Source organism: Ranitomeya variabilis, chromosome 4 (genome assembly GCF_051348905.1).
Source record: "Ranitomeya variabilis isolate aRanVar5 chromosome 4, aRanVar5.hap1, whole genome shotgun sequence".
Lineage (NCBI taxonomy): Eukaryota > Metazoa > Chordata > Amphibia > Anura > Dendrobatidae > Ranitomeya > Ranitomeya variabilis.
The window spans coordinates 599295457-599319032 of NC_135235.1; the positions used below are offsets into that span (position 1 = coordinate 599295457).

Sequence of the window (23576 nt, forward strand, 5' to 3'; positions counted from 1 at the left end):
CGATCTTGGCGCCAAAGTCGCGTTTTGTTCAGAAAAGCACTTAGTGAGTGGGCACCACCTGCATATAGAATAAATACTAGGGGATCACCACTTGCATACCAAACATAGTAAAATCAAAAAGGAGCAAGTGTATGCAAACAAATTGGGATCACCACAAAATAAGAATTTATACAAAATCCAGCTTTATTCAAGAAACTCCACACAAAGACATAAAAAGTCGCGTTTTGTATGACGCCTTCCCTGCCATTTTTTCAGCCAATTAAGGAGTGTGGGCAGCGTGATGACATAGGTTCCGGTCTGGTTTCTGCGGCATCATAGAGCCATATTACCGTTTGGGCTGCAGTGATTTCCGCAGTCAAACACAACATATGCTTTGCACGGAGGGGAGAGAGAGAGAGAAGAGAGAGAGAGAGAGAGAGAGAAAAAAAATATAATCCACATTGACTTGCATTGGGTTTCGTGTTCCGGTCCGGAACCCGACTTTACAGTAGAATCGGCCGATTTCACGCGATCCGACTTTCGAGAAGGTCGGGTTTCACAAAACCCAACTCGATCCTAAAAAAGCAAAAGTCGCTCAACCCTAGTTGGCATCATTACTATCATCCAGTAAGCAAATAGACTCTTCAGAAGGGAAGAGGATGAGATCACTAGTACCACCTATTGGAAGTAGGCATTCTAGAAGTTAATATGGACCTTTTAAAAAGCTTTGCAAAGTGACTTACGTCTGAAGACCTGGAAAAAGGGATTTGGATGTATGCTCTGAAGTGGCCTTTGACTGTAATAATGGAGTCACAGTGTGCTCTGTTGGACATAATTTTCGGCCATATACGCCTAGCTAAGCTGGTTACCTAGACATAGTTGACTGCGTCTTGGAGCCTGCTTCAGGCAGACATATATGACCAAAAATAATGTCCCATAGAGCACACAGTGACTCCATTATTACAGTCAATGGCCACTTCAGCGCATATGTCTGAATCCCTTTTTCTAGGGCTTCAAACAAAAGCCCCAATGGAGACAGTAAACATGGGGTAAAACGCGATGTGTACATAGCCTAAGGGTATAAAGCCAAGCCACTATCTTCTACAAAAAAGAAGGCCATGTGCATACAGCTGTTTCGGGGTTCTTGCAAGTCATCAGTGCAAAGTATGAGAATGGTTGGCTGGTTAAAAGACCTTCAATGGGTGGTCAAAGGAGTACCGTTTCTCCTGTAGAGGGGTGGTACCAAGTTTGGAACTTCTCTCCTATCAATATGATAGGGCATAACCTCCCAACTGTTGAGACCCCCACCGAACCCTAGAACTGGGGCTCAGAATCAGTGGGGGTCTCAGTGGAGGGACAACTAAGTAGACTGCAGTGCAGTTTTGCTACCCTTGCCCACGTTGGCACATCATATATGAATGGATAGGGGGTGTTGGACAGTTTTGCACTCACTAGATAGATAATTTAGATTGCCTAATGTTCAGTGACCTACATTGGGAAGCAGGACTTATGAATTGTTACCAATGATTATTTTCTTTCTTCTCTTTATTTTTTTTATGTAAAGTCTTCAGCCAATATGTCGGTGAAACTGAAGTTCAGCTCTCCCAGCGATGGTCTTGCCGCGGTCGGTAGGAGCCGATCCTTTGCTGGATTTAGTACATTACAAGTCCGAAAGACCTCGTAAGTAATGAAATGTGAATAGCAGCCGAGGAAGCCTAGCTCTGTAATAGTAATGTCAATACGACCAACAGTCTGGAACCCATTAGGGCTCCTGTGATGGGTTTATGGGGCCAGTAGGCCTGATCTTCCTATAACTTGCCCTGATTGATGAAGCTTCAGCCCTGTAAAGTCTCCTTTTGCAGATTGTTTTCCTAGTCCCAGACACTTCTGATTGACACGGAGATCACCTTTTACAAGGTATTTTAAACCCCCTCTCTGCCCAGGTGTTCGCAGGAGACCTCAGCGCAATATTATCCCCGGCAGCCAGGGGATACAGTGGAGCAGTATTATGTCTACGGCTCTCAGAAATCATTGCCGATATATCCTCTAATTTAGTGTAAGTGCAATAGATACTGAAATATGGCAGCAGACTCCGTGCAGGAAGCCTGTAAAATCAATACGTCTGCCGTCTAGCAAACGTTTAGGAAATGATGTACGAGAAGATCCCTGGAAGCTGCAGTAAGGAATAATGTAACTGAATCTCCAGGCTGGATAACAGATGTCACTGCAGACTTCAGGTGACTGTGAGTAAGATAGAAACCAGATCACCGTCCACATAGTCTGCAAGGCTACCGGGGGACGGCGCAAAATATATAGACCTATCTATATATATTTATACTAAACATATTAAGAAGATTTTCCCTACAATAGAAAAATCCTCCTCGTCTGTCAAGATGCCTTGATGCCATTTCTTCTTAATATCTGCTTCAGGCTAAGTTCACACTAGTGTAAAAAAAATTGTCCAATCTTCATCCGTACAAAAATTTTTGTCATCCATATGGCATCTGTTTTGGTAGATCAGCTGTAAGTACAATTTGTAAGATCAAAAACCATTTCCTGAAAATCAGATGCTATACGGTTCATCTCTATGGGATCCGCTTTTATTTGGACACCCATAGATTTGAATAGGGGAGTCTCATCAGAAATACGGAAAAGAATTGTGCACCCTGCAAATTTTTCATGCGGACATTCGGTCCATGTAATAAAACGCAAATTGCCTCTTCAGAGAAAAACAGGACATGAATTCTTTAGCGCCACCTGTTGGAAGCAGCAATCCTACAAGTCACAATCAACCCTTTAACAAGTCGTGCAATATGACTTAGGATAAAAGCCAAATCAGTATCTCAAATCGCAGACACGGTGTTTCGGGCTGTTGGCCCTCGTCAGTGCGAAGCATGAGAACTGATTTGGCTAGGTGAGAGGCTCTGGCCGATCTTTATTTTTGTCTTCAACTTCTTGTTGATACCATTTAGTGCAAAAATTCATATGTCCTGCTAAAATGTTTATGATTCTGTGTGGGGAAATTCAGGTATACATAAAATCACTTGGGGAAGTGGGGACTGGAGTATATTTGTGCAAAATATTGCTACTTTATAAAGAGTCCCAATTTATGACTCAGCCAAAAGCATCTGAAAACCCCAAAACTTATCCACAATGACAAATATAAAAAAAAAATGAGAACATATTTAAAATATATTATAAATAAGACACAAATAAAAAGAAGAATAAGGCACAAATGATGAAAATCACCCAAAACTAGAAAACTGAAAATGAATAATGAATCAGATCCGAAATATGCAAAATAAAATATTGTATGTAGATAAGGATATTTATTTATATTTATAGTGATGGAGCAGACCTGCTTTACACAACTCTTCTGGTGTCTCCTTTTCTACATTTTCCAGACAGTCCCTTCGGAAAAACTCTGTAAAATCAAAGATGTCTCTCCGATCTGAGAAATTGTACCCATCACTGAGGAAAGGATCTATCAGGTTGGACCCTCATCCTCACCAAGTCAAGAAGATATTTGAAGCTTTAAGGAAAGGATTAAAGTATGTATTCAAAATCACTATATATTGCCTTTTGTAAAGCAATGTAAATCGTCATATAATGTTATGGATGGTAACATCTGCATACTTTACATTACTTATCCTGTACTGATCCTGAGTTACATCCTTTATTATACCCCAGAGCTGCACTCACTATTCTGCTGGTGCAGTCACTGTGTACATACATTACATTACTTATCCTGTACTGATCCTGAGTTACATCCTGTATTATATATACTCCAGAGCTGCACTCACTATTCTGCTGGTGGAGTCACTGTGTACATACATTACATTACTGATCCTGAGTTACATCCTGTATTATACTCCAGAGCTGCACTCACTATTCTGCTGGTGGAGTCACTGTGTACATACATTACATTACTTACCCTGTACTGATCCTGAATTACATCCTGTATTATACTCCAGAGCTGCACTCACTATTCTGCTGGTGGAGTCACTGTGTACATACATTACATTACTTATCCTGTACTGATCCTGAGTTATATCCTGTATTATACTCCAGAGCTGCACTCACTATTCTGCTAGTGCAGTCACTGTGTACATACATTACTTTACTTAACCTGTACTGATCCTGAGTTACATCCTGTATTATACTCCAGAGCTGCACTCACTATTATGCTGGTGGAGTCACTGTGTACAGACATTACATTACTTATCCTGTACTGATCCTGAGTTATATCCTGTAGATCTTTTATTATAAAAATGAAAAACATAACAACAATAATAGCAGAAAACATAACAAAAATATTAGCCAGAAAATAATCAGTATACTGAACACTGGTCCAGCCGCTCATTCTCTCCTCTCACACATATTATACAGTATATACAGAACAATAACTTCAGGTCCGGTCACCAAACAAAATAATAATAACAAATAAAATAAACAATGGAAAACAAAGACTATATACAGGAACTTTTTTTTTTTTTTTTTTTTTTTTTTAGTTTTAAATAAAATAACTACAAATTAAACAAATATATACAATACTAAGCTATCCTCCATTCCCAACCCCCCGCACTGACCTGAGAGCTGGTCCTGCGTCTCATGCCTCAGTCCATGTCCAACGTCCATAGGCCAGATCAGGCAGTGCCAGTTTTTCCCCCAAACAACCCGGTGTCCCATAGTCCCACAAGATAATCCCACCTCCCCCCTTTTCCCACCACCCAACCTAACACCTACACCCAAATCTATATCCCCATTTTTTTTACAATATATACAGCAGCACACACCACAATAATTACAAAACACGAAGCCCAAGCTCGGCGCCTGCAGCCCTACATCACTGTATAATGATCAAACAAAACAAAAATCTACAGTGTCAGCAGCAGCCCACCACCAGGAAAGGAGATGACCAGACTAGGGCACACTAAAAGAAAAGCCCCTCCAGAGGAGCGCGGCCCTCCGTGCGCCCAGTCTCCCATACTCCAGAGAGCGCACCTTCACCAGGTCACCGAGTATGGTCCTAAACACATCGTCCACTGGGAGGATTTTTCGTTGCGTCGATACTAAGCACCGTGCGTTCCACGTGTGATACCTAACCACTGCGCTAACTAGAAATAAGGTGCAGCGGTCCCGACCACCCAGGTCTCCGAATGCTCCATAGGCCCATTCCGCATAGGAGAGACCGGCCAGCCGAGACCAGCCAATGAAGGCGCCCACCCTGTTGTACACCTCTGTGTTGAAGGGACAATGAAGCAGGAAGTGGTCCATGCTTTCCAGCAAGGTACCACAATGCTCCCGAGGACAATTCCTGTCCTCAGAGCTCCTACACTTCAGATTGTCCCTCACACACAGTTTCCCATGGAAGCAGCGCCAAGCCAAGTCCCAAAACTTCGAGGGGATCCTGATAGAATTCAAAAGATGCAAACCCACCCCAAGATCCCGACTTGGGCAGTCCCTGAGCGCCAGAGGCCTCTGGAAATGGGTCAACAGAACCCTACTGTCAAGTAGTTTCCTTGGCAGAGTCCTGATCTCCCACATTCCCAGACCCCACCGACGAATTACCTTCAGAACCAAGGTAGCGTAAGCCGGAAGATGTCCATGCGGTGTGCGAAGATCCTTCACTTGCCCTCCTGTCTCCCATTCCTGGAAGAAAGGCTGAAACCATCCCCTACAGGAGAATACCCACGGAGGAGCCCTCTCTTTCCAGAGGTTTGCGATATTGATCTTAATGAAGGTATCCACAAGGAATACCACAGGGTTGACCATACCCAACCCTCCTAGTCTCCTCGTACGGTAAGTAACCTCCCTCTTGACCAGGTTCAGTCTATTCCCCCATAACAGTTGGAAGAACAAACTGTAGACCCGAGTCCAGAGAGATTCCGGCAAGATGCACACACTGCCCAGATAAATCAGTAAAGGGAGCAGGTAAGTTTTGCTCAGGTTTACCCTTTCCCTTAGGGTCAAAGACCAACCCTTCCATTGGTTCACCTTCTGAGTGGCGATCTCTAGCCTGTTGTCCCAATTTTGTTTGGGGTAATCCCCCTGGCCAAATTCGATGCCAAGGACTTTTGCAGAGACTTTGGGTCCTGGAAGGGTGTCCGGGAGATCAAAACCAGGATCTCCTCCTCCCAGCCAGAGACTCTCACACTTATCCCGGTTGATCTTGGACCCGGATGCCTCCGAGTAGCGATCTACCTCTGACATCAGCCACCCTGCCTCCTCGTGAGAGGAAGCAAACACAGTGACATCATCGGCATACGCCACCACCCTCAGAGTGGCTTCCGGTGCTGCCTGATCCATCCCGATCCCGGCCAACGGTCCACGCTCCACCCTCCTAAGAAGAGGGTCAATCGCAAACACGTACAGCAGCGGGCTCAAGGGACAACCCTGGCGAACACCGGACCCAACCTCAAAAGAGCTACCAATCCAACCATTCACAAGCGGGAAACTCTCTGCCCCACTGTACAAGGTCTTAAGCCAATCAACAAACCCCCCCGGCAGGCCATATCTCAGAAGGACGGACCAGAGGTACTCGTGATTAACCCGATCAAACGCTTTTGCCTGGTCCAGTGACAGCATGTACCCCTTCCAGTGACCAGCCCTACCCTGCTCCACTACCTCTCGGACACAGAGCACAGCACTAAATGTGCTGCGGCCTGGAACAGAGCAATGCTGGGCCCCCGAAAGGAGTCGGGGTGCAAATTTCACCAGCCGATTAAACAGCACCTTTGCCAGAACCTTCCTGTCTGCATTGAGAAGCGCTATGGGACGCCAATTCTCAATGCAAGACGGGTCCTTACCCTTTGACAAGATGATCAGAGCAGACCTCCTCATTGACTTCGGCAGAGTGCCCGAGGAAAGACACTCATTGAATACCTCAGTCAGGAGGGGAACCAAAACGTCCTTAAAGGTCTTATAGAATTCAGATGTTAAGCCATCTGGACCAGGCGATTTTTTGGGAGCAAGCCCTTCAATCGCCAACTGAACTTCCTCTTCCCTGATCATTTCTGTCAAAACGTCAAGAGAGGGGTCTACCCCTGGTTCGGGGACAGCTTCTGCCAGGAAAGCCGACATCTCATCCCAATCAAGATCCCTCTTCCCCAAGAGGTGCGAGTAGAAGGATCTGACAACCTCCAGGATCCCTGATCTGGATCGCCTCAGGGACCCCGTAGTGTCGACCAGTCCTGTAACCACTTTACTATTCACTGACATCTTGCAGTTTCTGTAAGGGTCGGGCGAGCGGTACTTCCCGTAATCCCTCTCAAAAACCAAAGATGCGTGTCTATCGTACTGACACCTCATAAGCAAAGATTTCACTCTGGAGATCTCCTCGCGGCTACCTCCAGTTGAGACAAGATGCTCGAGTTTCCTCCTCAGACCCTGATACAGGCGGTACCTGCACAGACTCCTGAGGCTCGAGAGCTGGCGGAAGAATCTCGCCACCCTTTCCTTGAACATCTCCCACCACTCTGACCTACTACTACAAAGATCCAGTAAGGGTACCTGGCTCTGAAGAAAATCCTCAAAGGACTGTCTTATCTCCGCTTCTTCCAAGAGAGACGAATTGAGCCTCCAAAAGCCTCTTCCCATCCGGAGGGTCTCTGTAACATTCAGAGAAAACAAAATTAAACAGTGGTCGGAGAACTCCACCTCAACAACAGACACTGCTGAAGAGACAGCTTCCTCCTTTAAATAAAACCTATCTATTCTGGACCTACAGTTACCTCTATGATAGGTGAACCCCTCGTGGCCTGGGGTGTGCCGAATGTGGACATCCACCAGGCGAGCCTCACTAGCTATACTATTAAGGGCGACGCTATCATAAGTCAGCTTGTCTCTGGAACCTCCTCTATCTCGGGGCCTCGTGACAGCATTGAAGTCCCCTCCAAAGACAACCTGCCGACTTGTAAAAAGGTAGGGCTTGATCCTCATAAAGAGACACTTCCGGTCCCACTTAGATTGGGGACCATAGATGTTAATGAGCCGGAGCTCTTGTCCCTTCATGAGGACATCTAAGATCAGGCACCTCCCCATTTCTAACTCAATAACCCGTCGGCATTCCACCGGTGCGGTAAAAAGGACCGCCACTCCGCTATACGGCTCGGCCGCAAGAGACCAATAGGAGGGCCCGAGTCTCCACTCCCTCTTAGCTTTAAACACATCTGCCATGTTTGGCAGCCTGGTCTCTTGCAAAAAGAAAATGTCAGCTTCAACCCGGCTGAGAAAATCAAAGGCCGCAAATCTAGCTGTATTTGACTTTATGCTGGCGACATTAATGGACGCCAGCGTCAACGGAGTGGGTTCCGCCATCATTGGTGATTGAGTTAGATGGCTTTCTTTTTCCCACTCCCCTTATCCTCTGCCTCAGAGGAGGAATCCTTCCCCCTCTTTAATGACATGGAGGTATCCATTTCCACGCGTTTTTTATTTTTTTCGTCCTCGTCTCCGGACTCTGGGCCAGTCCCTCCCTCCAAGGATCTTACGTTCCCAGAAGGAGGAGACTCGGCGCCCCCTGTGAGCCCCGCCAAAGCCAGAACCTCACCCTCAGCTTCCTCCTCAGAGGAAGAGATGTTTTCAAGGGCTTGGAACCGGTTAGAAAGACCAACCAGAGGGGAGTCGGTTTTTCCTTCCTTAGGTACCTTGGTCAGAGTGAGAGAAGATTTTTTATCTCCCTTCTTTCTCTTCTTTTTGGTGCCGAGCTTACGCTTGTCCTCTAGCCACTGCCTATTATCCTCATCCATACTTTCATAATGGGAGGACTCTGAGGCAGTGGCACTCTCCTCCCTGTGGATCCTCCTGACCTCCTCATCCAACTCATCATCCCTTGGGGCCTCAGCAGCAAGACTGGCATCCAGGACAGGGGCCGCCCCAGTAGCCCGAGGCTCGCCCAGCTCCCTATCCTGTCTGCGCTTGTCTAGACGCCTTAGCTGGGCAGGCGTCTTTTTATTGCTTTTCTTCCTTGGCCCCTCAGCTCCCTCACCCTTGCTAGTCCCTTCCCCAGCAGAATCAGCCTCACGGCTTTCTCCCACCGGGGTCACGACTGCGTTAGCGAAGGAGCGAGGACAACGGCTGAATGGGTGACCTAACTCACCACACAGGTGGCACCTAATCTCCACACAAGATGCAGCAAGATGGCCGACATCCCCACACAATGCAAACTTCTGCACAGTGCAGTTTGCGCTGAAGTGTGTGGGGTCGCCGCACTTGTGACAGAGCTTCGGTTGCCCCTGGTAGAAGACCAGGATACGATCCCTACCCAGGAAGGCAGATGATGGTATGTGGGCAACCGTACCACCTGAACGCTTAAGTTTTACCATAAACGTCCAGGCCCCTGACCAGATACCAAACTCGTCACGGTTTTTCTTTGGCATCTCCACTACCTCTCCATACCGGCCAAGCCACGTCATGATGTCATAACAAGAAAGCGACTCGTTACATGTCATCACGGTCACTTTCTTGACTTGATTTTGGCGAGACACCGCCTGAACGGCAAAGTCTCGCCAGCCGGGCTCATTTTTTGCCAACTCATAGTTCGACCAGAAAAGTTCAAGCCCCTCCGGCCGAACAAAGCTGACATCAAACTCAGGTGTGGAATAGGGATGTATCAAGGCGTAGATGTCAATCGCCTTGAAGCCCATCCTCAGCAGGAGCTCCACAACCTTCGACCTTGGAGGACATGCATCACTGCCCCTCCACCGAAGACGGACCACATTCCTACGCACACTACCCGGCCCGGCTGTTGGGAGGGACCACACTGTATCCCCCCCTCTTTGCTCTCGGAAGGCCCCGAGGCCATGCCTCTCTATCCAGAAGGATAGATCAACCTCTCGACCCTCTACCATTAGTGATCTCTCTCCCTTCTCTAGAGCCTCCAGGAGACGCCGTTGCAACATGCCGTCCCCAGAGCCCAGAGACGAGGAGGACACCCTATTTCCCCCGGAGGTGACAGCGGCATAACTCCTGACAGGTGCTGCCACCACCGGGGGGGCAACCGGACCAGTGACCACATCCACACCAACAGCATCACCATTACCCACCTCCATAACCCCCTCACCCTCTACCAAACCAGCAACCACACCACTAGACAAAGAGTTTTCCTCATCCATACCCACCACCACATTCACTCCTGCTGGACCAGTGACAACAGGGGGTGACATTTTGGCCTCCGCATCATCAGGCACAAGGGGCTGAGTCTCCTCCACAGAACTGGAGGTGACCTCACCCCTGGTTTTATGTGTGCCCTCCGCATCATCAGTTGATATTTTCCGCTGCTTCATGGTTGCTACCAGGCGCCGCTGATCTTTCGCTGTTGTGAGGCACCGCTGATCCTTAGCATCAGGATCTTGTTGACCAGCGGCGCCAACACAGAACAGGACTTTGGTGGGAGGACCGGAACGCCCAGCCCCGGTAACCCCCTCACACTGCCGCCGCTTCTCAACTAAGTGATCAGCGGCAACAGCATTCAGGGGCACCGAGGCTACCGGAGCTGCCCCTGACACCGGGCTGCTCCCCCCTCCCACTGGGGAGCGCACCACAGTATCGTGGCCTGATTTTTCGCCCACCGCCGGGCCGCCCTCACTGTCCAGCCTCTCGGCTGATGCACCTGCTGCTACGTCCCTGCTACTACAAGCAGAAACGGAGCTCTGCGCCTCACTACATTGCTTTGTAGTCTCCCCGCGCCTTTGCACCGGATCCACAGCAGAACCCGGGCTGGGCTGGGCAACGGGGCTTATACAGCGAGCTGACCCTGCAGCCGACTCAGGGGGTACAGGGAGGGGGGCATATACATAGCTTACCGCTTCCTGCAGCTTAGGTTTGATCTTCTTCACCTTTTTTTTCTGGCCCCCAGGTGCCTCCTCTGGTAAATCATCACCAAGATGGAAGTTCTGAAGACACACTGGGGACTCCAGGAGCTTGATCTCGGCCATTAGTGCCCCTCCCTGGCCGATGTCACTGTCCTCCCCAGAGCCAGCAGAACTGTGACGAGATGTCATTGTCGCCTGTCCAGCAGGGACCTCGCTGCACGTGGCCTGTGAGTGACTAAGCAGGCTGCCAGGTGGGGCTTTCTGCTGGTCATCATCCTCCTCCTCATCATCATCATCCACCTGGCACTCAGGCTGCAGCCCCATCTGCCTTTGCTCTCTGTTATCAGCCATTTCTCTGAATCGATCTTCATTAATAAGTTTTTCCTTAAATGGTCCACTTTTTTCTCTGATGAAAGCTTTTCTGACTTCAAGCTCATTGATGTCATCCTTCAGTCTCCTTACCTCCGCCTGGAGCTGATTCTTCCTCGGTTTGGAGGAACCTGCAGCTTTGTTGCTTGTGCAGCGCAGCTCCTCTCGGAGCCTCGTGATGGTCTTGCTTGCGTCTTCATACTCACGGAGGTGGCTCATGACCCGGGAGGCATAGGTGGACACAGACTCCCGGGGGCTCTGCAGCGCCCAACCCTCTTCAGTGAGGTCGGCTTCACCTCCGTGAGCACTCAGCTTTCCTCCAGAAGGACCGCCATCTTGCACACTAGCAGGCTTCTCCTCCATGGAAGCCTTGCGGCTTCTCTGGGTCTCTGCAGACCTGGGGGGAGTAGGAGCCACATTGCTGCGACTCCTGGTGGAGCGTCTCACCCCCGAATCCTCTGATGTGCAGGCTGGTTGCTGGTTCCTTCTGCCCCCCGCCAGCCTGGTCCGGGAAGCAGAAGCCTGGGACTTGGCTCCTTCACTCATCCCCGGAAACCCACTCCCTCCCTGGGTAAGAGAGAGAGCAGGTCCCCGGGTGGAGAGGTGGTGGTTCTCAGGAGCTCAGGAGCACACAGCAGGTTCAGCAGCGACCGCACCCACAATCAGCACAGTGAGTAGCAGCTGAGCAGAGCTGCACCCACTATCCTGCTGGTGCAGTCACTGTGCACATACATTACATTACTTATCCTGTACTGATCCTGAGTTATATCCTGTATTATACTCCAGAGCTGCACTCACTGTTCTGCTGGTGGAGTCACTGTGTACATACATTACATTACTTATCCTGTACTGATAGTGAGTTATATCCTGTATTGTACTCCAGAGTTGCACTCACTGTTCTGCTGGTGGAGTCACTGTGTGCATACATTACATTACTTTTCCTGCACTGTACCTGAGTTACATCCTGTGTTATACTCCAGAGCTGCACTCACTATTCTGCTGGTGGAGTCACTGTGTGCATACATTACATTACTTATCCTGTACTGATCCTGAGTTACATCCTGTATTAAACTCCAGAGCTGCACTCACTGTTCTGCTGGTGGAGTAACTGTGTACATACATTACATTACTTATCCTGTACTGATCCTGAGTTATATCCTGTATTATACTCCAGAGCTGCACTCACTGTTCTGCTGGTGGAGTCACTGTGTTCATACATTACATTACTTATCCTGTACTGATCCTGAGTTACATCCTGCATTATACTCCAGAGCTGCACTCACTATTATGCTGGTGGAGTCACTGTGTACATACATTACATTACTTATCCTGTACTGATCCTGAGTTATATCCTGTATTATACTCCAGAGCTGCAGTCACTGTTCTGCTGGTGGAATCACTGTGTACATACATTACATTACTTATCCTGTACTAATCCTGAGTTGCATCCTGTATTATACTCCAGAGCTGCACTCACTATTCTGCTGGTGCAGTCATTGTGTACATTACATTACTTATCCTTTACTGATCCTGAGTTACACCCTGTATTCTACACCAGAGCTGCACTCACTATTCTGCTTCTGGAGTCACTGTGTATATACATTACATTACTTATCCTGTACTGATCCTGAGTTACATCCTGTATTATACTCCAGAGCTGCGCTCACTATGCTGCTGGTGCAGTCACTGTATACATACATTACATTACTTATCCTGTACTGATCCTGAGTTACATCCTGTATTATACTCCAGAGCTGCACTCACTATGCTGCTGGTGCAGTCACTGTATACATACATTACATTACTTATCCTGTACTGATCCTGAGTTACATCCTGTATTATAGTCCAGAGCGGCACTCACTATTCTGCTGGTGGAGTCACTGTGTACATACATTACATTACTTATCCTGTGCTGATCCTGAGTTACATCCTGTATTATACTCCAGAGCTGCACTCACTATTCTGCTCGTGGAGTCACTGTGTACATACATTACATTACTGATCCTGTGCTGATCCTGAGTTGCATCCTGTATTATACTCCAGAGCTGCACTCACTATGCTGCTGGTGCAATCACTGTATACATACATTACATTACTTATCCTGTGCTGATCCTGAGTTATATCCTGTATTATACTCCAGAGCTGCACTCACTATGCTGCTGGTGCAGTCACTGTATACATACATTACATTACTTATCCTGTACTGAACCTGAGTTACATCCTGTATTATAGTTCAGAGCTGCACTCACTATTCTGCTGAAGCAGTCACTGTGTACATGCATTACATTACTTATCCTGTACTGATCATGAGTAACATCCTGTATTATACTCCAGAGCTGCACTCACTATTCTGCTGGTGAAGTCACTGTGTACATACATTACATTACTTGTCCTGTACTGATCCTGAGTTACATCCTGTATTATACTCCAGAGCTGCACTCACTATTCTGCTGGTGGAGTCACTGTGTACATACATTACATTACTTATCCTGTACTAATCCTGAGTTACATCCTGTATTATACTCCAGAGCTGCACTCACTATTCTGCTGGTGCAGTCACTGTGTACATACATTACATTACTTATCCTGTACTGATCCTGAGTTACATCCTGTATTATACTCCAGAGCTGCACTCCCTTTTCTGCTGGTGCAGTCACTGTGTACATACATTACATTACATATCCTGTACTGATCTTGAGTTACATCCTATATTATACTCCAGAGCTGCACTCACTATTCTGCTGGTGCAGTCACTGTGTACATACATTACATTACTTATCCTGTACTGATCTTGAGTTACATCCTGTATTATACTCCAGAGCTGCACTCACTATTCTGCTGGTGCAGTCACTGTGTACATACATTACACTACTTATCCTGTACTGATCCTGAGTTATATCCTGTAATATACCCCAGAGCTGCACTCACTATTCTGCTGGTGCAGTCACTGTGTACATATATTACATTACTTATCCTGTACTGATCCTGAGTTACAGCCTGTATTATGCCCCAGAGCTGCACTCACTATTCTGCTGGTGCAGTCACTGTGTACATACACACATTATTTATCCTGTACTGATCCTGAGTTACATCCTGCATTATACTCCTGAGCGGCACTCACTATTCTGCTTATTATTATTATTACTATTATTATTAATAGCTGATGAGATTGCTATGACAAGGCTGCTATTATATGTGGGGACAAGCTCTTCCTCCATTGTGACTGTGTAGACACTCATTATTACTATTATTATTTTTGAATATTAAGTGTGCCATCATTTATATTTCTAGATCTAGATTGACCCTTAGTTCTCCATCCTCATGGACAGCTCTTGGCAGACAATGTCTTTTTCGGGCTGCTACAGACATGTATACAGGGCCTGGCATGGTGGGACATTTTGAATTATTGCTTCCAAATACGTTCCCATAGACAGAACTAATGATCCGTGTTTCTAGATCATAGGAGCATTCATGACTTTTGGATATGGGATGGACCCCACTCCTTCTGAAAACCACCATAACTACTGTAAACCTAGGTACTAAAATAAATACACAAAACACATTATTTTGGTTGTCAAAAATGGCCACAGCTTTTATTCAAATCACAGGATTAAATAATCACAGTAGGAGTCAGGTGGAGTGCTAGTACATTGGGATTCACAAGTACTGCGATATCCCCAGCTGTCTGACATACAGCACCAGGACAGACAGCCATAAAGGGGCGGCACGCACTGGCTTGCCATTCAAGCAGAGCCAGTAAACTTTCAGGGCACCAATGACCCTATTATCCTCACTCCTGTGCTTAACCACTGTGCCCGCCCCTGATTGATGTTACCATTACAACGTCCTTGAGGCTGGCCACCAAAGCCGAGCCTGCTCACCACCATCAGGTTTTACATCCTCTATTAGTTAAAATGAGTCCACCTTAACTTGTATGCAACTTCCACCTGACTCCTAAACCGCAAAGCCGTGACGGGTTATAAATTCCAAGTCTCATTTGACACTTTTTTTTTTTTTAATAATTACATCATTTTTGTAAACTTAAAAACTAGAAGTCCCTGCAAAAGCATTGATGGGACTAAACTTGGCAAACCTCCGACTCACAAAGAGTCATCCTACAGCACTCAGGAGAGGAAAAACCCCCTGTGGAGGAAACCTCCAGGGAACCATGGCTGAAGGATTGCCCTTCCCTTGGGCTTAGAAGGTTACCACAAATAATAACTCTTTATAGCCAATATACAATTGTACCTGGTACAAGATATACAATGACAAATTAAAAATACAATAAAGCATCTATCATTATAAAAGCAATAATTAAAAAGTTTAAGGACAAAGATTATAAACAGGGCGGGAGGGCGGGTAATGTTTCCTCCTGTCCATCCTGTGAGAGAAAGAGGGAGAGCCAGAGTTGCCTCCCCTATATAAGCCCCACCCTCCTCACAGTAATACACAAGGCACAAGCATCTAAACTCCTTCCTCTTAAAGCAACAACACTCTTGTTTAAAATCTACACCGCAATACAAACAAAAGCTGCAGGAGTTCTCGGTCCACCCAACCCCAAGTCATGTCCACCTCCGTCTAGTCTCCGGTGGTTTCTGGACCACATGGGATCTATTATCAACAGCTCATCTACAGGATCCAAGGAAGCTCCTCACAGGTGGGACTGTCTGCTCTGCATTCAGTATCACAGGAATGATTTATTGGGTGTCTCACGGGAGATGATTCAGCATCTGCCTCCTATAGCTAAATGGTTATTCTCTGTATAGTATGTGGCTAGGAGAAATCTCCTCAGAAACTCCTCGTTAATTCACCATGGATTCCCAGGAAATAAGATCCTAGATGGAAGATTCATGTAAAACAGCAGGAACATCAGCGGATTCTATTTTTTACATGTGTGTTGAGTACAGCTACCTCCCACACAGCTATAAAACTCCTGCAGGATAAGTTTGTCATCATTAGATGTCGCCGTAATTATGAATACAAGTCTCCAAGCAATGTCTAATCAAATACTGAATCAGTGAAAAGTGCTGGGAGATTTCTGCCCTGAAGCCGGAACACAATTGTGATTACATGTGTGCAATAAAATACAGTACATAACTGGGAATGCGTGCAAGATAAGTAATGTAATGTCATGGATATCTCCACCAGCAGAATAGTGAGTGCAGCTCTGGAGTACAATACAGGATGTAACTCAGGATCAGTACAGGATAAGTAATGTAATGCATGTACACAGTGACTGCACCAGCAGAATAGTGAGTGCAGCTCTGGAGTATAATACAGGATGTAACTCAGGATCAGTACAGGATAAGTAATGTAATGTATGTACACAGTGACTTCACCAGCAGAATAGTGAGTGCAGCTCTGGAGTATAATACAGGATGTAACTCAGGATCAGTACAGGAAAAGTAATGTAATGTATGTACACAGTGACTGCACCAGCAGAATAGTGAGTGCAGCTCTGGAGTATAATACAGGATGTAACCCAGGATCAGTACAGGATAAGTAATGTAATGTATGTACACAGTGACTCCACCAGCAGAATAGTGAGTGCAGCTCTGGAGTATAATACAGGATGTAACTCAGGATCAGTACAGGATAAATAATGTATGTACACAGTGACTCCACCAGCAGAATAGTGAGTGCATCTCTGAAGTATAATACAGGATGTAACTCAGGATCAGTACAGGATAAATAATGTATGTACACAGTGACTCCACCAGCAGAATAGTGAGTGCAGCTCTGGAGTATAATACAGGATGTAACTCAGGATCAGTACAGGATAACTAATGTAATGTATGTACACAGTGACTCCACCAGCAGAATAGTGAGTGCAGCTCTGGTGTATAATAGAAGATGTAGCTCAGGATCAGTACAGGATAAGTAATGTAATGTATGTACACAGTGACTCCACCAGCAGAATAGTGAGTGCAGCTCTGGTGTATAATAGAAGATGTAGCTCAGGATCAGTACAGGATAAGTAATGTAATGTATGTACACAGTGACTGTACCAGCAGAACAGTGAGTGCAGCTCTGGAGTCTAATACAGGATGTAATGCAGGATCAGTACAGGATAAGTAATGTAATGTATGTACACACTGACTCCACCAGCAGAATAGTGAGTGCAGCTCTGGAGTATAATACAGGATGTAATGCAGGATCAGTACAGGATCAGTAATGTAATGTATGTGCGCAGTGACTGCACCAGCAGAATAGTGAGTGCAGCTCTGGGGCATAATACAGGATGTAACTCAGGATCAGTACAGGATAAGTAATGTAATGTATGTACACAGTGACTGCACCAGCAGAATAGTGAGTGCAGCTCTGGAGTATAATACAGGATGTAACTCAGGATCAGTAATATAATGTATGTACGCAGTGACTCCACCAGCAGAATAATGAGTGCAGCTCTGGGGGATAATACAGGATATAACTCAGGATCAGTACAGGACAAGTAATGTAATGTATGCACACAGTGACTGCACCAGCAGAATACTAAGTGCAGCTCTGGGGTATAATAGAAGATGTAACTCAGGATCAGTACAGGATAAGTAATGTAATGTATGTACACAATGACTCCAGCAGCAGAATAGTGAGTGCAGCTCTGGACTATAATACAGGATGTAACTCAGGATCAGTACAGGATAAGTTATGTAATGTATGTACAAAGTGACTGTACCAGCAGAATAGTGAGTGCAGCTCTGGAGTATAATACAGGATGTAACTCAGGATAGGTAAAGGTTAAGTAATGTAATGTATGTACATAGTGACTGCACCAGCAGAATAGTGAGTGCAGCTCTGGAGTATAATACAGGGTGTAACTCACGATCAGTACAGGATAAGTAATGTAATGTATGTACACAGTGACTGTACCAGCAGAATAGTGAGTGCAGCTCTGGAGTATAATACAGGATGTAACTCAGGATCGGTAAAGGATAAGTAATGTAATGTATGTACATAGTGACTGCACCAGCAGAATAGTGAGTGCAGCTCTGGAGTATAATACAGGATGTAACTCAGGATCAGTGCAGGATAAGTAATGTAATGTATGTACACAGTGACTGCACCAGCAGAAAAGTGAGTGCAGCTCTGGAGTATAATACAGGATGTAACTCAGGATCAGTGCAGGATAAGTACTGTAATGTATGTACACAGTGGCTGCACCAGCAGAATAGTGAGTGCAGCTCTGGAGTATAATACAGGATGTAACTCAGGATCGGTAAAGGATAAGTAATGTAATTTATGCACATAGTGACTGCAGCAGCAGAATAGTGAGTGCAGCTCTGGAGTATAATACAGGGTGTAAATCACGATCAGTACAGGATAAGTAATGTAATGTATGTACACAGTGACTGCACCAGCAGAATAGTGAGTGCAGCTCTGGAGTATAATACAGGGTGTAACTCAGGATCAGTACAGGATAAGTAATGTAATGTATGTACACAGTGACTGCACCGGCAGAATATTGAGTGCAGCTCTGGAGTATAATACAGGATGTAACTCAGGATCAGTGCAGGATAAGTACTGTAATGTATGTACACAGTGACTGCACCGGCAGAATAGTGAGTGCAGCTCTGGAGTATAATACAGGATGTACCTCAGGATCAGTACAGGATAAGTAATGTAATGTATGTACACAGTGACTCCACCAGCAGAATAGTAAGTGCAGCTCTGGGGTATAATAGAAGATGTAACTCAGGATCAGTACAGGATAAGTAATGTAATGTATGTACACAGTGACTGCACCAGCAGAATAGTGAGTGCAGCTCTGGAGTATAATACAGGATGTAACTCAGGATCAGTGCAGGATAAGTACTGTAATGTATGTACACAGTGACTCCACCAGCAGAATAGTAAGTGCAGCTCTGGGGTATAATAGAAGATGTAGCTCAGGATCAGTACAGGATAAGTAATGTAATGTATGTACACAGTGACTGTACCAGCAGAATAGTGAGTGCAGCTCTGGAGTCTAATACAGGATGTAATGCAGGATCAGTACAGGATAAGTAATGTAATGTATGTACACACTGACTCCACCAGCAGAATAGTGAGTGCAGCTCTGGAGTATAATACAGGATGTAATGCAGGATCAGTACAGGATCAGTAATGTAATGTATGTGCGCAGTGACTGCACCAGCAGAATAGTGAGTGCAGCTCTGGGGTATAATACAGGATGTAACTCAGGATCAGTACAGGATAAGTAATGTAATGTATGTACACAGTGACTGCACCAGCAGAATAGTGAGTGCAGCAGCTCTGGGGTATAATACAGGATGTAACTCAGGATCAGTAATGTAATGTATGTACGCAGTGACTCCACCAGCAGAATAATGAGTGCAGCTCTGGGGGATAATACAGGATATAACTCAGGATCAGTACAGGACAAGTAATGTAATGTATGCACACAGTGACTGCACCAGCAGAATACTAAGTGCAGCTCTGGGGTATAATAGAAGATGTAACTCAGGATCAGTACAGGATAAGTAATGTAATGTATGTACACAATGACTCCAGCAGCAGAATAGTGAGTGCAGCTCTGGACTATAATACAGGATGTAACTCAGGATCAGTACAGGATAAGTTATGTAATGTATGTACACAGTGACTGTACCAGCAGAATAGTGAGTGCAGCTCTGGAGTATAATACAGGATGTAACTCAGGATCGGTAAAGGATAAGCAATGTAATGTATGTACATAGTGACTGCACCAGCAGAATAGTGAGTGCAGCTCTGGAGTATAATACAGGGTGTAACTCACGATCAGTACAGGATAAGTAATGTAATGTATGTACACAGTGACTGCACCAGCAGAATAGTGAGTGCAGCTCTGGAGTATAATACAGGATGTAACTCAGGATCAGTACAGGATAAGTAATGTAATGTATGTACACAGTGACTACACCAGCAGAATAGTGAGTGCAGCTCTGGAGTATAATACAGGATGTAACTCAGGATCAGTGCAGGATAAGTACTGTAATGTATGTACACAGTGACTCCACCAGCAGAATAGTAAGTGCAGCTCTGGGGTATAATAGAAGATGTAACTCAGGATCAGTACAGGATAAGTAATGTAATGTATGTACACAGTGGCTGCACCAGCAGAATAGTGAGTGCAGCTCTGGAGTATAATACAGGATGTAACTCAGGATCGGTAAAGGATAAGTAATGTAATGCATAGTGACTGCAGCAGCAGAATAGTGAGTGCAGCTCTGGAGTATAATACAGGGTGTAACTCACGATCAGTACAGGATAAGTAATGTAATGTATGTACACAGTGACTGCACCAGCAGAATAGTGAGTGCAGCTCTGGAGTATAATACAGGGTGTAACTCAGGATCAGTACAGGATAAGTAATGTAATGTATGTACACAGTGACTGCACCGGCAGAATATTGAGTGCAGCTCTGGAGTATAATACAGGATGTAACTCAGGATCAGTGCAGGATAAGTACTGTAATGTATGTACACAGTGACTGCACCGGCAGAATAGTGAGTGCAGCTCTGGAGTATAATACAGGATGTACCTCAGGATCAGTACAGGATAAGTAATGTAATGTATGTACACAGTGACTCCACCAGCAGAATAGTAAGTGCAGCTCTGGGGTATAATAGAAGATGTAACTCAGGATCAGTATAGGATAAGTTATGTAATGTATGTACACAGTGACTGTACCAGCAGAATAGTGAGTGCAGCTCTGGAATATAATACAGGATGTAACTCAGGATCGGTAAAGGATAAGTAATGTAATGTATGTACATAGTGACTGCACCAGCAGAATAGTGAGTGCAGCTCTGGAGTATAATACAGGGTGTAACTCACGATCAGTACAGGATAAGTAATGTAATGTATGTACACAGTGACTGCACCAGCAGAATAGTGAGTGCAGCTCTGGAGTATATTACAGGATGTAATTCAGGATCAGTACAGGATAAGTAATGTAATGTATGTACACAGTGACTACACCAGCAGAATAGTGAGTGCAGCTCTGGAGTATAATACAGGATGTAACTCAGGATCAGTGCAGGATAAGTACTGTAATGTATGTACACAGTGACTCCACCAGCAGAATAGTAAGTGCAGCTCTGGGGTATAATAGAAGATGTAACTCAGGATCAGTACAGGATAAGTAATGTAATGTATGTACACAGTGACTCCACCAGCAGAATAGTGAGTGCAGCTCTGGAGTATAATGCAGGATGTAACTCAGGATCAGTGCAGGACATGTAATATAATTTACATTTCTTAGTACCTCTTCCAGTAGGTATCTTTGGCTGCCTCCAGTGGGTATAAATGCTGGGCACCCTTTGAGTGACTGCATTCTGTAACCTATAAACAGTTGGGTGTTAGGTGTCGCCATATTATTGCTTTTTACATATGTTGACCTCCCAGGTGCTCTGCCACATGGAGCTGATCTGGAAGGTCTCACAGGAAATGATCAGGCCTCTGATTTTAGGCGTTCTATGACTCGGAGGCTTGAGCTGTTCTCCATGTGGCTATAAAGAAGAAATGTTCTCAGAGATTACAATCTGAAAACATGTTCATTAAGCTCAGCTGTTTCCTTAAAGAGAGCTGTGACCTGTGTTGTGGTTTGCATAAAAATAATTGGCATAAACTTGGCTAATTTTGCAGCGAGTACCTTGAAGAACATCAAACGCAGCTGGATTTCCTGGCCGGCCAACAGAAAGACATAAAAAGAAACTCCAGACTGGTAAGGACGAGCGCTGCCTCCAGCCAAAGCCTTTATAACACTAATACCTGTTATTTTCTACTTGCTGCAGCTCAGATGTAATTACCTGAAAACGAAGAGTCTTCCATCTATGGCCTGAGTTTCCTTTAAAGCACATTACACTCCTGTCATTTATGTGAGGTGCCCCTTAGAGCACTAAATAACAGAACCACACTGTGCCCACTAAATACCACCATAACATGCACATATATTACCGCCATGTGGTTCCCAAATAATATCATTGTAAAATGGCCAAATTATGTGGTACAGGACTTGGAAAAATGGGAACTCTTGTTCTTGGGCTGGGTCTAATATTTATGAGGATGAGCTGCAAAAGTGCAATCAGGGCACAAACAAAGAGGACAACTTGTTTCTCATTTTAGTCAATCTTTCGGTGCTTAAATGATAGTGCTTTGAAGTGACCAAATAATACTTGACAGTATCTAAATAATACTACTGCATAGTATCCAAAGATTGCCATCCCATAGTTGCCAAATAATGGTGGCAAGGATGTGAATACGTCTGAGAGGAGACCCCTAAATGGTGTTGGCATTGTACCCTTTTTGGCCAACCTATATTCTAGTTATGGATGTGTTTAGCTGTCAAGATAGAGACCTCTCCACCTACATACCGTTTCAATAGCTATCGATTGATGGTTTCTGTGATTGTTTGGCAGGCAGCTATGTCACTCGACTATCTCAGGCCGGTTTCACACGTCAGTGATTCCGGTACGTGAGGTGACAGTTTCCTCACGTACCGGAGACACTGACACACGTAGACCCATAAAAATCAATGCATCTGTTCAGATGTCATTGATTTTTTGCGGACCGTGTCTCCGTGTGCCAAACACGGAGACATGTCAGTGTTCGTGGGAGCGCACGTTTTTCATGGACCCAATAGAGTCAATGGGTCCGCGTAAAACACGGACCTCACACGGACATTCTCCGTCTGGGGTCCGTGTGCGTGCAGGAGACAGCGCTACAGTAAGCGCTGTCCCCCCCACATGGTGCTGAAGCCGCGATTCATATCCTCTCTGCAGCAGCGTTTGCTGTAGAGAAAATATGAAGAATAGTGTTAAAAATAAAGATCCATGTGTCCGCCGCCCCCCCACCCCCTGTGCGCCCCCCCGCTGGTCAGAAAATACTCACCCGCTCCTTCCTGGTCTGGCCGCGCCTCCTACTGTATGCGGTCACGTGGGGCCGATCATTTACAATCATGAATAGTCGGCTCCGCCCCTATGGGAGGTGGAGCCACATATTCATGACTGTAAATGATCGGCCCCACATGACCGCATGCAGGAGAAGCCGCGGCCAGACCAGGAAGCAGCGAGGGAGGCGGGTAAGTATTTTCTGACCAGCGGGGGGGCGCACAGGGGGTGGGGGGCGGCGGACACCTAAATCTTTATTTTTAACACTATTCTTCATATTTTCTCTACAGCAAACGCTGCTGCAGGGAAGATATGAATCGCAGCTTCAGCACCATGCAGAGTGGGTACCACACGCTCCGTGTGGTACCCACTCGCCATACGGGCGGCACACGTGTGCCGCACGTATGGCCTCCGTGAGTTCCCAGGCACACGGACACGGATAACTCCGGTACCGATTTATTCCGGTACCGGAATTATCTGGACGTGTGGGACAGCCCTCATACAGAGCTAAACGCTCCTTTGTTATCTATGAGAAAACTACTAC

The 23576-nt window shown here is 45.8% G+C and overlaps 1 protein-coding gene across 4 annotated transcripts in view; it reads left to right on the plus strand.

Moving 5' to 3' along the window:
* Positions 1 to 23576, plus strand: part of RIPOR3 (RIPOR family member 3) — a 202593-nt gene that overhangs the window by 82022 nt on the left and 96995 nt on the right. For all 4 annotated transcript variants that reach the window (XM_077253226.1, XM_077253227.1, XM_077253228.1 and 1 more), the window contains exons 2-4: positions 1544 to 1659; positions 3384 to 3530; positions 21789 to 21867. In XM_077253226.1, the coding sequence (XP_077109341.1) occupies positions 1544 to 1659; positions 3384 to 3530; positions 21789 to 21867 (342 nt within the window). The remainder of the gene's footprint in view (positions 1 to 1543; positions 1660 to 3383; positions 3531 to 21788; positions 21868 to 23576) is intronic.